This window comes from Lutzomyia longipalpis, chromosome 3 (assembly GCF_024334085.1).
Source record: "Lutzomyia longipalpis isolate SR_M1_2022 chromosome 3, ASM2433408v1".
Classification (NCBI taxonomy): Eukaryota; Metazoa; Arthropoda; class Insecta; order Diptera; family Psychodidae; genus Lutzomyia; species Lutzomyia longipalpis.
Genome location: NC_074709.1, coordinates 26,153,534 through 26,168,482, shown reverse-complemented (window position 1 = coordinate 26,168,482; position 14,949 = coordinate 26,153,534). Strand labels below are relative to the sequence as shown.

The following is a 14,949-nucleotide window of genomic DNA, read 5'->3' as shown; positions in this document are numbered from 1 at the left end:
AAAATTCTCACTCAAACGACGCACAAATGGTGGGAAATTAAAAGCATGATGTGGTGGAATTGGCCAAATAATAATGAACAATGTTTTTGATGATTAGATAGGAGAGAAAAAAAATCCAGAATTTACATACACGAACCTCCCACACAAACCCATCTATTGCCTTTTTATTTGCACCCATCTAACGTCTAAATATTTTTACGACGGAGGGGTTCATTCTCTCAGTCAGAGGCATGTCGCCTATGACGTAAAGTTATAATGCAAATAACCCGGGAAAATTTACAAAATCTTCTCTCTCAGTTAAATATGCAGCAAAACCGGCGAATTTGCGTCACCTTTTTAATGGCCTTTTGAGGCTTTTTTTTTTAAAGGAACTGTTGAGAACATTTCTGCGCGAATTTTACGGGTGTAAATCACAAAAGTCTGGAGAGGAATTTGATAAGATTTTACTTTAGTCTAATTCATGCAGACTTTGCAAATATTTTGATAAGTTTTTCGAAGGATTAGATAATGGGTTTTTTGGGGAATTTTCTGACGAGATTTTTGAATAGATAAATTGCTTGAAAGCTGTGCGAAATTCATTATAAACTTTTGTGGAACTTTTTAGGGGACTTTCCCAAAAGCTTTAGAATTTTGCAAAGCTTTTAACGATGAAATAGTTTCTAAACTAAATAAAAATGATCAAAAATATTCTAAAAAATGCATTAAAATGTCGTGAAAGTTCTCAAAAATATTCTACGAAAGTATTTTATGAGCTTCCCAACAAAATAAATTATTTTTTAAAAAATATTTTTCATTCTAAAAAGATTTTGTTAGAATATTAATTATTTTCTTTTAATATAAAATGAGTGTGAGACTTTTGAATTAATATGTAAAAAACTTGTAGAATTTTGTAACTTTTTCGGGAAAATTTTATGGAAAATCAATTTCAGAATTATTTATTAATAATTTTCATAATTTTTTATATTTTGAAGAGCTTTTTGAAATGTTTTTTATACTTAAATATTTTTTCCTTTCCTGATTTTCCCAAAACAAATTGTTTTTCACAGCTTTAATTTGTTTTTTCTTCTTCTTCTCATTTTTTAATGAGAGAAGAAACAACAAAAAGTATCGTCTTAAATAGATTTTCATTAAGAGGTACGATAATAGCTGTTTCACACGGCGAACCACTTTGATCAGCAAGATTTTTCAAAATTCTTTTATTTCTAACTATTTTTGCAATTTTTATGTTTTTATTCAATAAAAACAACTACTTAGCTCCCTTAAATTAATTGATTGCCCCTATGTATCCCACCGCTGCCACCAATTGTCTCACAATCTTTCTTTCACAATTTACACTTTAATTTGGGACAAGATTAAGCGAAAATTTAGTGCGCCTTTAAACATCACACAATAGGGCGCAAATTGCCGCTAAATCATTCATTTTGAACTGGCTGTGGAGGAGAACTTTAACCCTCTCCTTCACATGAAAAGTCCACTTGAAACCTCTTTATCGGCATGATGTTGTAAATTGATACAAAATTAATCGCCTCGGTGCGAAAACACTCCACGAAAATCGCTATCAGGCAAAACGACGGCTCAATATTCTATTATTAACACCCTAGCCGGTTTCGCGCACCATCAGCTTTCCCTCGCGCACAAATCACATTTTTTTCACGGGCGCTATCAAACATTTTTTTTTCTATGCTTAGGCAGCATCACAATCACTGATAAATCCATAAATAATCAATTTTTTGAAAATTGCGCCGAGAACTTACGTTTTTCTGCTGCTGTGATGGTATCTTGTGTGCTTGGGACTGATATCCTTGAGAAAATGATCACTCTTCAGCATAATGGTGTTGTCCCTGCCCGTCTGCGTCGGCGAGATGGTCATCTTAGTGCGGTAGGCCACTTCCATGCTCAGCATACCAACTGTTGTGCACAATTGCCCGACCCGAAGTTGCTTGTGCCCGTCTCCTGTGTGGTTAAAGTCACGGAGGAGAGAATTTAGTTTTACTTCAACGGAAAGACCTACAACGCGATGTTGAGTGCTCAATCAAAAGCAACATACTGAATACTATTTTCTCGCGAGACTTTGCAATCAACTCTTTTTTTTTTTCCTCCCATTTTCTCTTCACTCTCATGTATGTAATAAACCACACTCATGTTTATATTTATCGCATGTATGTGTGGACTTTTTTTTTACTCACATCTTATCTTCAATAACATACAAACTCATATTTTCTTTGCCCGTTTGCATTGTATTTGTCCGCCTTAAGTCCAATACACAGCTCTGTGAGCAACATATGAGCTTGGTGGACGCGCGAGAGGAGAGCTTTTTTTGTCGATACAGCAAATATTTTCTTACACAATTACACTGACTACAGAAATAATTGGCACACCTATATGTAGGTAGAGGAAGGTGAGATGGCAATTGCGGTAGTGGCGCTAAATCCGCTAAATCCCCACACTTGAGATGCCACAGTGCTGGGAATTTAAATTTGAACAATTTACTTGAATGTTTTGAAAGAAAATTTTCTAATATTGTTGAAATAGGGTGAATAGGAAAGAAATGGGTTGAATAGGTGTGTATTGGTGTGAATAAGAATGAAATTGGGTGAATAGTAATGAATAGGAAGACCAAAAAGTTCAATTAAGATCATCAAGACATTGCAGAAAAGCATAAAAGAATCATATATTAATTCAAGACCGTTTTGACTTTAATTTAGGTTTTCTTTTTGTAACCCAAAAAATACAACCTAACTTAAAGAAATATAGCCTAATTAAAAAAAAAGTTAATCGAATAAAAAAGCGACGAATCTTATAATAAGGGGAACTCATCTTATTGGATGGAACCCGTAACAAAATTAAATAAAATAAAATCTTATAATAAAACGAAGGTATTCTGTTTTAAAAATACTGATGCTTCTTAATAAAAAATCTTGAAATTGAAGAACCTTACTTTAAATAATTGACTTAACTTTAAACCAGAAAAAAAATTATTTATGCTGTAATTCTTATAATACGTTCTTTTTTACAAAGTCTTGGACCATACAGTTAAAAAAAATTGAAATATAATAGTTTTTGTATATTTCTGAAGACGTTACCTTCATGATAAATTAAGCTTCCGGAAAGATATTAATTATTTTCCCGAATATCCTGAAAATTAGCTCACATAACTCTCAGGATACCCGAAAGATTCAAAAGTTTAAAGAATAGAACGTCATTGTAAAATTAACAGAAATTAAAATCATTCACATTTTTCAAAAATAAGCTTCCGGATTTTTGGCAAAACAAAATTTCCGGAAAATATATTTAGTCATTTTCCGGATGTTCTAAATATGAACTTACGTCTTTTTTTGCTTAATTCAAAGACTTAAGAGACTCAGATAGAGATGTTTTTGCAAAAGCATAAAAAAAAGTCTTTATATTCTTTCAAAATTGAGCTCCTGGACTTTAAAGCTAAAATTTCCGGAATTTTTTTTTTTTGAAAATATCCGTTTTCATAATTTAACAGAAAAAAAATATTGAGACAGAATTGGGTCAAAAAGAGAAAAATAAATTAATAAAATCACTTCTTATCACTCTTTGGGAAAACATTTCTCAATGTGCCCGCATAAATTTGCCACAGTGTGTTCTAAATTCGAATGTCTCCTTCAACCACATTGAGACACTCGTGATTTATTTATATCGAATGCTGGCGCTATTTTGATATTTATCCGTTTGGTAAATAAAATTATTAAATAATTCTTGTCCTCTCTCACTCACCTACCAGCATTCCCCGCATTAAATTCCTTTCCCCCATCGTTACAGAAAATGTAACAATAGATCGAACATTTTGCCGCGTCGAACAAGAAGCGGAATTTGAGCGTTCAATAGTAATGCTGTCCCCTTCCTAAGGTCGCCGCTGTGCTATAAAACCCATTAGCCGCGATGTGTGGACGAAAAGACATTCCGGTGTAATTTGAAATTAAAATAATTAATTTCTTTCAGCATATTTTCCCAATTAGCCGGGTAATTTCGTCTACCCATAGCATGTGGAGACACCGGAAATGGTAGTGAGTGATTTGAGAGCTCTAAAACATTCCATGCTGAATACCTTCGTGCAATTTTTTTCTAACGTTTTTTCATATTGTTCCTCAAGAGAGAAACTCTCATGAATAAAATATCCTTGAAAATAAGCAAAAGTTTTTTTTCTCTCTTTTTTTTACGCTAAAAACTTTTAATAAGAATCATCGCGAAATATGAAGCAAAAAAAAATGATCACGTGAATGACTAAATAGTGATGAACATTGAGACTTATCTGTGGGTAACAAGGGGTGTATTCGGCTTAAAATTAATACTTTTATAGGCTTTTAATTAATAATTTTATTCTTGAAATTTAGTACTTTATTACGCTTTAAATTAGTCTCTTTTAGGCTTGAAGTTTAGTACTTTCATAGGCCTTAAATTTAGTACTTTTATAAGACAGAAATTTAGTACTATTTTAGTCTTAAAATTTAGTATGTTTTAGGCTTTAAATTAGAGTTTTTAGGCTTTAAATTATTAATTTTAGGCTTGAAGTTTAGTACTTTCATGGGCCTGAAATTTAGTACTAGAAATTAGCATGTTTTAGGATTTAATAATTACTTTTTAGGCTTGAAATTTTTTACTTTATTAGGCTTGAATTTAGTACTTTTTTAGTCTTGAAATTTTTAGGCTTGAATTTAGTACTCTTTACTGGATTGCCAAATATTTCAATTTCTCTTTGAGAATAATCCGAATATTCTTGAAGATCTGAATTTTTCTATTCAGCTAAATATCCCTTTGTTGGTAACTTTCCGTGATCAATTTCACTTTCAAATGAATTTAATTCAATTGAGGAACTCGTCTGCGTGGAATTCTCAAACGTTCACAAAAACATCCTTCGCTCTATGCTTGGCGGTTTTGAGACACCGTAGCGCGTCTTTTTGGCATGGGGAAGGGCAAGATGTGCAGTGAGAATTGAGGAAGTGACACATTGAGAAAATTGAGCTGCCTCTCAAGTGAAACATCTTCATTTCCTCTCCACATAAGACGAAAATAAATCCATTTTGATATTAAATCAGGAAATTCTTGGTGAAATTTTATTTAGTGGTCAGAGGTGAATTTCATTCACTGTGGGATTACATTATTTATTTTTATTTCAATTGGAAAATTCAATTGGATTTCCCGGATGTTGCTTTACCAAATCATAACCAATTTGGTGTACCATTTTTCACCGAATACTGATTTATTTTTTAAATAAAAAAGCTCATGAATTGATTTATGGTTGTCGAAATTAATTTAAAAAAAATTAAATTTGAATAAAATTCATCACTTTTTGCAGATTTTGTGGGAAAATAATTTGAAGGGCGTCGTACCACAGAAGGAAAACCCTTCAGTTCGAATCTGGACTAAGAACATTTTCCACAAGAATTTATCAAAAGAATGTGGCACAACGTTCGGTATTTTGTCTGTTTTCATTAGTTTTTCTCGTTTTTCTTGTAAATTAGTGTCACTGTTGTGTGTAGTGTTGCACCCAATAGAGAACCTTGAGATAAAAAACCATTAATGTTCAACATTAATTTGGTTTTGCGGTCAAAAACCTCACCTCTGCAGAATAATTGAAGCATAAATAAAATTCCCCAAAATAAAGAGATAAAAATGCAATTCAAAAATCCCCAAACCACAGAGAACCTCACTCAATTATTTTTTATTCTTACTAAAAGCCACATGCAGACGCTTTTTTGTGAAATAAATAAGCAATATAATCAGCAAAAATTGCATATTTTCTTATGAAATTATTTTCCAAAAAAGAAATTGGAAGTTATGTAAATTTGGCAAAGCTCCCAAATAATTTGGCATCTCCAAAAAAGTAAAAGAATTATTTATTTTTTGCTGGAAAATTTTTATGCAGAATGAAGCATATTTTTATTGAATTGCTGGTGCATACATAGCCAAAAGAAAGGAAAATAATGCAAAAATGTATTGCTCAATAAAATGTTTCTTTGCATATAAAATAAAATCCGGATTGAACAGCCGGTTTCTCAAAAAGATTTATACGTGCCATGTGGCATGAAATATTTCTTTCTTAAAAAAATCACTTGTTGTTTCTCATTGCTTTTGCTTATGTATTGGAAATCATTGTTTATTTGTGAAAAAATACATACATAGAGCATAAATACAAACATATTTGCAAAGATAATGGAACAGTAAATAAAAGAAAATTATTTTTAAGCTCATGAATTGACAAAAGTGAAGTTTGAAGTGACAAAAATTAGGAAAAGCTTTAAGTAAAAAATTACTCATTAAGCACAGAGAAAGGAGAAAGGAATAGAACGTTTTTTACAAGAGCTTATATTATTTGAACGACTGCAAGAATTTTTATTACAATCTGTCGTAAGAAAGATCTTGTCTTCAGCATTAACATACTCAAATTTGATCAAAATCCATCGAGTAGCTTTTAAGATATTCATCAAAAAGCAATCAAATGATTTTTTTTTCAAGTAGCGCGCCTCTTGTGGTCGTTTTGCAAAATACTGATGTACTGGGAATTTGTAGAACATTATAAAAGCTTTTGTTTTTAATCAATTTTAATTGAATTCTATTTTTTTTTTAAATAATTTTAATCAAAATGAACTTGTCTAACTGAAGTTATGATCGATTTTTGTTAAAGTAAATTGCAAACGGTTTTATGGGCTATACGGCTTAACCGATTTTTAAATTAAAACTATTATTTGAAAGGTTATAAAATTCTCTAAAAATCCGCTAAAATTTCAACCTAAAAATGAGACAGAATCTCAGTAAAAAATACATTTTTTTACTTTTAACATTTCTTTCCTGAAAAGGGAAATGTTGTGCATTTTCAAAGACCTAATTTTTTCTTTCACGGCGGAGGGAAATTGCATCTTGCAAATTGATTACTTTTCCAGGCGTAGTATCTTATTGAAGCAAAAGCTAAATTCTGTCGAATAAACAAAGCTCTTCAAAGTTGCTTCTCTAAAATCTACTTTCAAAACCAAACCACTTCATTTTCACAAATTTAATTATAACGATTTCGTGGATGAAGTTTTCATCTGTATAAATTTCTCAAACTTCATCGTATATGAGCTTTAATCCGGAAAAGAAACAATACATCACAAACTTCCAATGAATTTTCACCAATTTGAGTTTTCTTCCACAGAGTGTTGAAGATTCTCTCGGAGCTTGTTCTCTCACACAGAACATGATGGTGGTGGGATTTTTTTGTTCTTAAAAAAGAAACAAACTCAATGAAGTCTTGCAAATAGCATAAACAAGCAGAGAGAAAGAGCAAAGGAATGCCATCGGGATAAATTGACTTAATGAACAAACGGACACAAAATGCAGACCGCGAAAGAAGTAAAGAGATGACCAAGAAGACGAAGGAAAAACTTTGCGTTGGAGGGTATTTGTGTGGGTTCAAAACCACATAAAAGAGCATAAAGCTTGTAGGGACTGATTGTATGAGATGGTGGAAACTTGCAAAATTGATAATTTAATATGTATGCTTCGCTGTAAGATGAACCTTGCACCAAGAGAATTCCGTCTAGACTCTCATTGTTCCACTCCATGCATAACTCGGTATGTATGCAATACTCGCATAGTGTAAGAAATTTATGTTGTGTGTAGCAATATAGCAACACCCATGAAATACTCTGAATTCCAATTCACTGACGAGAGGCGGACTAATCAACGTTTTTTTTTACTCCATCTGGGTGAATTTAAAACTTTTAACTTCAGTGGTTTTTTGACGAATTTACTACCAAGCCCAACTCTTACGTTTTACGTGGGTACAACCACCCCTCCCAAACCTAAAACCCGAAGCCCCAAAGAGGGAACCATTTATTCTTTTTACCACTCTATTTGTCTGTGGTTTCTATTTCAACCCCCAAAACTCATTCATTCCACCTCCCACAAACATTTTGGGTAAAACAAGCTTGAAAAAAAGAAGTAAAACAACCAAAACAGAAGCAGAAGAAACCTCAGGAGAAATTACAATCTTCCGCCTACCGCAAATTCCACTCTTTCTGCATTTTGGCAAAATAATAAACAACAGTAAAAGTCAACAAAATCAGTTGAATTGGAATAGAAAGTCAATCATAACGCGTCCAGTTATAAGAGTTGGTATACCACAACGCGGATGGGTCAGTCTATGCGTTGTAATTTAATTTTTAAGTAGTATTAGTAGGCAAAGGTGATTTTTTATATGAAATTCATCAATTCGAAAGACAAAAATGGTTATATCTCAAGTTCTATTGCATATACAGAAATTTCTTGACTAGTTTTGGAAAGGTATTCAAATAAGCTATAATCTGACATATATTTCAATACATTTCAAGGTCACCTCCAGAACACAAAATGGCGTTATTTTGTTCTACCAAAACAGTTTTTTGCACTTTTCGTCCTAAAGGAATGGTTCTAGAGGTTTCTGATGTTCTAGATAGTTGTAGAGAATTGCAAAACCTTTAATTTGATACTAAATTGACCAAAATCGGACAATCCGTTCAAGAGATATGGCTCTTAGAACTTTTCAAATTCAAGAATTTTTCAAATGGCCATATCTTCTAAACGGCGACATAGATTTTCTTCATTTTCGGACTGATGAAAGATATTGAGTCAGGCTACAACATATCAAAATTTAAAAGATTTGCCTAATGGGGATTCTGAGATATTGCCCCTTAAAGTTAGGCAATTTTTGTTTTTGTTTTTAGCGCCTCTTGCGGATGTTTTTGGAACTTGGAATGTTCTAGACAGTTGTAGGGCTTATCGTAACCTTTCATTTGATACCAAGATGGTCAAAATCGGTCAAGCCGTTCTCGAGTTATATCGAAAAAACACTTTTTGCTTTAGGCCGCCATATTTGCTAAACCGCTTGACCGATTTTCAAGTATGATTTGTTGATGAAAACGTCTCACTGAGCTCTACAACATACTAAAATTTCAGACCTGTAGCTGTAAGGGAAGTGGTTGATGGTAGTTCAAAATGGCGGACGGCGGCCATCTTGGATTTTGAAAATGCGAAAAAATGAAATTTTACACCCACATTTCTATAGAAAACTTCAAACCGGAAGTCTCTATCTCTTGCCGTTCTCGAGCTATAAGACAAAGTTTAGCGCACCGGCCGGCCGGCAGGCCGGCAGGCCGGCCGGATCAAAAAATTTCCACCACCATTTTCGTAATGTGGGATGTCTAAAACGTGCTCATACCAAGTTTGAGCCCGATCTGAGGTGGTCGGTTTTTCCGATGATTACAATACTTGGTATGCCACGATTGTGGTATACCAACTAATTTTTATTCTTCTACATTTGGGAATTTCCAACGTGAAATAAATTTTTCCACATTTTTTAGAAGATTTCTCAGAAGATTTGCAAGATATTTCAGTTGATTATGCTCATTTATTTCGCACAAGGTGATTAATCCCAGCCGGCACCAAAGGTCATTATAAGGTCTAATGTGCCGAAAATGATCGTTAGAATAACGTTGATTATTCGTCAAAAATAAGTCATTTTACGTGATAATGGGGAATAAAAAAGACCCACGTTGAAAGTCAGTACACCGTCAGAATAACGTTATTGGAAGAAATTTCTGACCTTTTTCTTACGTTGTACTGACCTTTAAAATTTGAGACCAAAAAGGGAAATTTTTGACATGGCATCTCAAAAAAAATTTCCCAAACATATTTCTCTCTCTAGCATACATGGTAGCATAGGATAATGGTGTCTTCTCTATTTCCCTACCAATATACCATATTTATTAATATGGTATATTTTACAAGGAATATTTATAATTTTTTTTCGAAATTTCCTATATCTCAAATTTATATGCCGAAATACTTTACCGTCGCAAATAAGTCAAAAAGAACCTAAAATGGACCTTTCATTAAAAATTAATTATTTTTTATAAAAATTTTTGAAATATTTCTGATGATAGAAAAAAAGATTTTGTCTTTACTACTCATATAAAATGTCTTAGACATCCTTCCTATTGCTTAAAGTGCTGACCCGGCTTGATTCAAAAGCAATTAAATATCCTGAATTTCGCGATAAAAATTATTGATACTCCCGGACACTTAAATCTACGCCATATCTCGTAGCTTAAAAATTTTTGTCACATATATTGTATTTGGCCGAAACGTTAAAATGAACAGATAAATGATATATAATGTAGAGGAAAAAGAGCTTTTTTTTAAATAAATTTTATTAGGTATATTTTTAAATAGGTATCATATATTTGTATATCAAAAAGCAGTGTGCATCAGTAAATTATTTTATGTAAAACGAAAACATATTAAATGCGATCAAATTAAATATTACTTAATCTTCAAGGAAACCAAGTTTTTACTTGAACCCATTTTCTCAGAAATATTTCTTTAAAAGTGTGTACCCAAAATGAAAACAGCCTAATACATTTTGTCTTATACGGATTATGACCTGCAAGCCTGCAATAAACATTTAAGAGATAAGAAGAGCAACCCTTGTAAACTGCAAAACAAGGGCAATTAAATTGCCTACCTGGGAATAATTTAGGGTTTTTAAGGACCTTAAATATTTATTTTGAAAAGAAAAATGTGAGATTTGGCAATTAAAGTTTATGCAATACATTATATGTACGTTAATGTATTTTTTCTCTTATTCTAGAAAAAAAAACTTGAAATAAATTGTAGGAAAATACTGCAAGAAATTGATGAAAATCATTTCTATCAAATGATCTTATGGGTCTAATAGAAAAAAAATATTTTTGTGATCTTTTTTATTGAAAAGAAAACAGATTAATTATTCTTAATTTTGTGCACGAGATAGGTTTACATACATTTGAATCTTAAGAAATTCTATGCGGATTTCCTTACGTTTGGATGTCCCTTTTTGAACGCTTGTTTCCTCTTAGGGAATTTCTGAAATGGTCTTCCAAGGCACCTACGTACAATCTTGGTCACCCGCATAAGCATTCTTCCCTATTGTTATATGACATGCACGAAATACTCAAATTGCGGCAATAAATGACGAGTTTCTTATTGAACAAGACCTGGCGCACCCTCATTATGATCTCCCTTAACGATTTCATTGATCATTTTGCTCATTTTTATTGATTTATTCGAGAAAATCGTGAAAAACCTAAACCAAAACAAACGCCTGTCAAAGGTCAATAGAAGAGTGCAGAAATACAAAAAAGAAATATCCCACGTAGTCTTTCTCTTTCTGTCTCTTCCTCAACACCAAAGGTTGGTGGAGGGTAAGTATACTTACGGTATTCTGACGTTGAGATTTCGGCAGGAATTTTGGCCAAAGTTGATGGAGGGTCAGAAATTTTGTGCTTTCTTACGGTATACTGACGTTCTCAAGGAAGAAATTGAAAGTATATTTTTATATAATAAATGAGATTCTTCTGCCAAGAAATGCTTCTAAAACTACTTGCTCTCTTTCAAACAATCATTTTAATGCATTTATATGCCATTTTAATTAGTTTTTGATGATAGAAAAAATGATTGATTTTTCATCTTACTGACCTTTAATGACTTATTTCTGACGATATTCCAACGTTTACACAAAAAATTGAATTTATGCGAAAAAATTGAAGTAAATGAAGCAAAAACGTCTTTTAATAGCTTTTTGATCATCTACAAATAGAATTGTAATGTTTTAATGACTAAAACTTTGATTTCTGAAAAATGACTAAAAGTGCCTCAATTTTTACTGACTTTACTTACCAAATAATAACGTTATTCTGACGTTAGAATTTAGTAAGCTAATGACGAAATTCTAACCATTTTTGACGATAATCTAACGTTATTATAACGTTAATAAATAGTAAGTAAAGTCAAAGTTATTATGTGTTAGCTGGGATGTTGCATGTTTATTTTTAGCACAGCACTTCTCACATGTTTTGAGCATCAAATTTCAAATTAAACTTCTCTATTTGGGTGGATTTTAATGTGTCCGCAATGACTGGAAAGGTTTTTGACCGAAAAAAAAACGCGGAAAAAGGTCACCTGAGATTGGATTTGAACCTGTGCTTTTTGGTTTGTGAAGGACGATCTCTAGGACTATGCTAAAATATTTCTTGCATCCCTTAAAATGGATGATTTATATTAGTAATCGTTTGATTTTTTTTACAGGATATTGTGTGTTTAGAACGTTTAGAAAGAAAATATTTCTAAAAGAATAGAGTTCCTTAGAATCTCCTAAGAATTGTCTAATCCTCCCATGGAAAAACTCCGTAGTTTTTCCACAAATATTCTCCTTGAGAACACCATAAAATAAAAGAATAAAATGATGTAACTTTAAGTAGAAAAAACAAGGAAATAAATTATGATGTGACTGCATAGCAACTTTTCTAAACCACTAAACACGATTTCTAGCTAATTCAGAAATTCCCGCAAATCTCCCGTGTGACACCACACACGATTTTTTCATTGGGAAATACGTGAGAAAAGTCACATAAGAGAAAAATTCCAAGAAAATTTAAATATTTTCCCCGCACTGTGCAAAGAAAGGTCCAAGGTGCGTTCATGGGGAAAAGGAGATCATGTAATTTATTGTGCAACATTTTGCAGCTCTCTGTGTCGTTGTTTACTACAAATTCATTATAGAGATTCCCTCCCGTCTCATCCCACCACCCCGTCACTCCTCTCTCGCATTTGTCCGATGCAAAGCTCATGCCAAGAGACAATTTGTGGTGACTCAATCAATCTAATCTCCATGTGCTCTATACGTTAGAGTCTTCGCTTGTGAGCCCTCTTGGCTTTGCCTCTTGGTGCGACAAACAACACTCCTCAAAGCAATCGTGTCGTGTTTGCAGAATCACACAGAAGATGGATTTTTCAATCTGTCCACATCTTTACGTGATGCATCAGCCCGCGAGTCAATTGATTGTCAATTCCACGATTTCTTCATCATTCACTTTTAGCATTGCAAAGTGCATTCAATTGGATTTTTCGAGCTTATTTTTTCGAGTCAAGGCAAAATGTTTAATTAAAAGAGCATAAAGTTAAATAAAAAGTCTTCTCGTGAGATGCATCGTGGTGTTGATGTTTAAAAATAGAAAAAGAGAATGCCACTGAAATGGGCATTATATTGATGTATTCATTACAATTTTTCTATGTACCCACATTGGAAGATGATTCTCTCGAATGTTCGTGCAGTAGTGCGATGGAATTTACTTACAACAAATATCTTCCCCTTGAACTTTTTTTCTCGTTGTTTGGGATACATTTAGGCATTATATTTCTTTCTGACGTTACACGCCACATGGGGTTGAGTGGAGGCTAAATGGGAATTTTGGGGGAGCGTCAAATAAAGAATGGAAAGAGCTTCAATAAATAAAGACGTCGTTTTTGGGCTGCTATATATGCTTTCATTAATGGTTTTGCCCTATAAGTTGCATAAAAGCTGAAAGGAATCAAATTTAGGGCATTCTTTTCAACTTTTACCTAATTTGGGTTAACCCTTTCGTGACATGTTTGTGTAAACAAAAGATTATCTATGAAAAGTAGTGATTTGAATGAAGACCTCTATTATTCGTTCTAATTAGTTTTCTTTGACTCTGTTCGCGAAATTTCTTTATTTCGATTTGTCTTTTTTGTCGCCAAATCATTTCCTTTTCCCCACATTCTATATTTTCACCACTCGAATTCACCACTTCGAGTGCGCGCCAAATTCAAATATTATTTTATTTTATAAGTTTTCCGAACACTGTCTAATTATCGTTTAAAGTAATTTTACGTCTTTTATTACGCCATTTACGTTTTTCTTTACCCAAATTGTAAGAACTTCGTACTTCCATAATAAATAGAGCTGAGTTAATTGAATCAATAGCAGCCTCAATATTTAATTACAAAATTCCTGCTTCCTAAACTATTCTCACGCACTTCTAAGCTGCACTTAGCAAGTTCAAATGAACTCTAAAGAAAGATCTCTCAATTAACTGCGTCATCCGTCTGGGAAAATGATTACATTTGACAATATAAAATGTTCTAGAAAAGTCTTTGAAAAAAAAAATTGGGTTAAATTTGATTTGGGGAAATAAACTTCAAAAGCAAATCATGCAATTTACTCGCTCATTTAGCATCCAAAAGCACTCACTCAGAGCACTCCGCTACAGCAGAAAGCTATTAACCCTTCCCGCCAGCACTGCTTGCTTGTTACGCTAACTTTCCCAGAATAATTAGGAGTTTTGCAAAATGATGCGCCCAGAGGTCAATTAACTACACTGATAGTGTTTATTTACTACGCATAAGCATAAAATTGTGAAAGAAAGAGAGAGAGATTATCAATGGAGCCATCGTAATCTCGCGGCTCCACCTTTAACACTTTGTTGGGGCATTAGAAATAGAAATAGATTCAATTTAAATTGAGAAGAAAAAAAAACGGCTCTCCCGAGTCACAAATGAAGGGTAAATGCGCGAAAAACATCGCGGTTAAAAGACGCAAAAAAATCTCTATAATCAGTATGAATATCATTTGCATGTTTAGACTTCTTTTTTCAGCACATTCTCCCCATCTCGGTGGAAGTGAATTTTCATTTTAAATTGTTTGACCAAACGAGAGATGAAAAAGAACGCACACACCAAGTTCAAACTGAAGGATGGTGGATTGACGTCAGCGTCGTTCATTCTCACGAGATTTTATCTCCTCCAAAAAATAAAAATTGAAATATATTTTGTAATTTTGCAGTGAAAACATATCACGGCAGTTTTTTCCGCGGAATCTATTGAATAATACCGATTGATTCAATGAAAGTCCTTCAATATACGTTATCTCCTCGAAATTCTATTGACTCCGTATCGCATGGAAAATTTTACACAACGATGTTTCTGCAGCAAATGGGCAGAGAGATGCTCTTATGTGGTGGAAATATTGATAAATAGTGAATTTGTTTATTGAGGCATATTTACTACAAATTATGTACCTAACTATAAATATAATATTTTCACATGAGAATGGGTTTGGCAAACTCT

At 33.0% G+C, this 14,949-nt stretch overlaps 1 protein-coding gene across 1 annotated transcript in view; it reads right to left on the bottom strand.

The window, feature by feature from the left end:
- LOC129793516 (autophagy-related protein 13 homolog) overlaps positions 1 to 14,949 on the bottom strand; it is a 42,348-nt gene that overhangs the window by 8,487 nt on the left and 18,912 nt on the right. Inside the window, exon 3 of the mRNA XM_055833614.1 lies at positions 1,755 to 1,953. Coding sequence (XP_055689589.1) covers positions 1,755 to 1,953 — 199 coding nt within the window. The remainder of the gene's footprint in view (positions 1 to 1,754; positions 1,954 to 14,949) is intronic.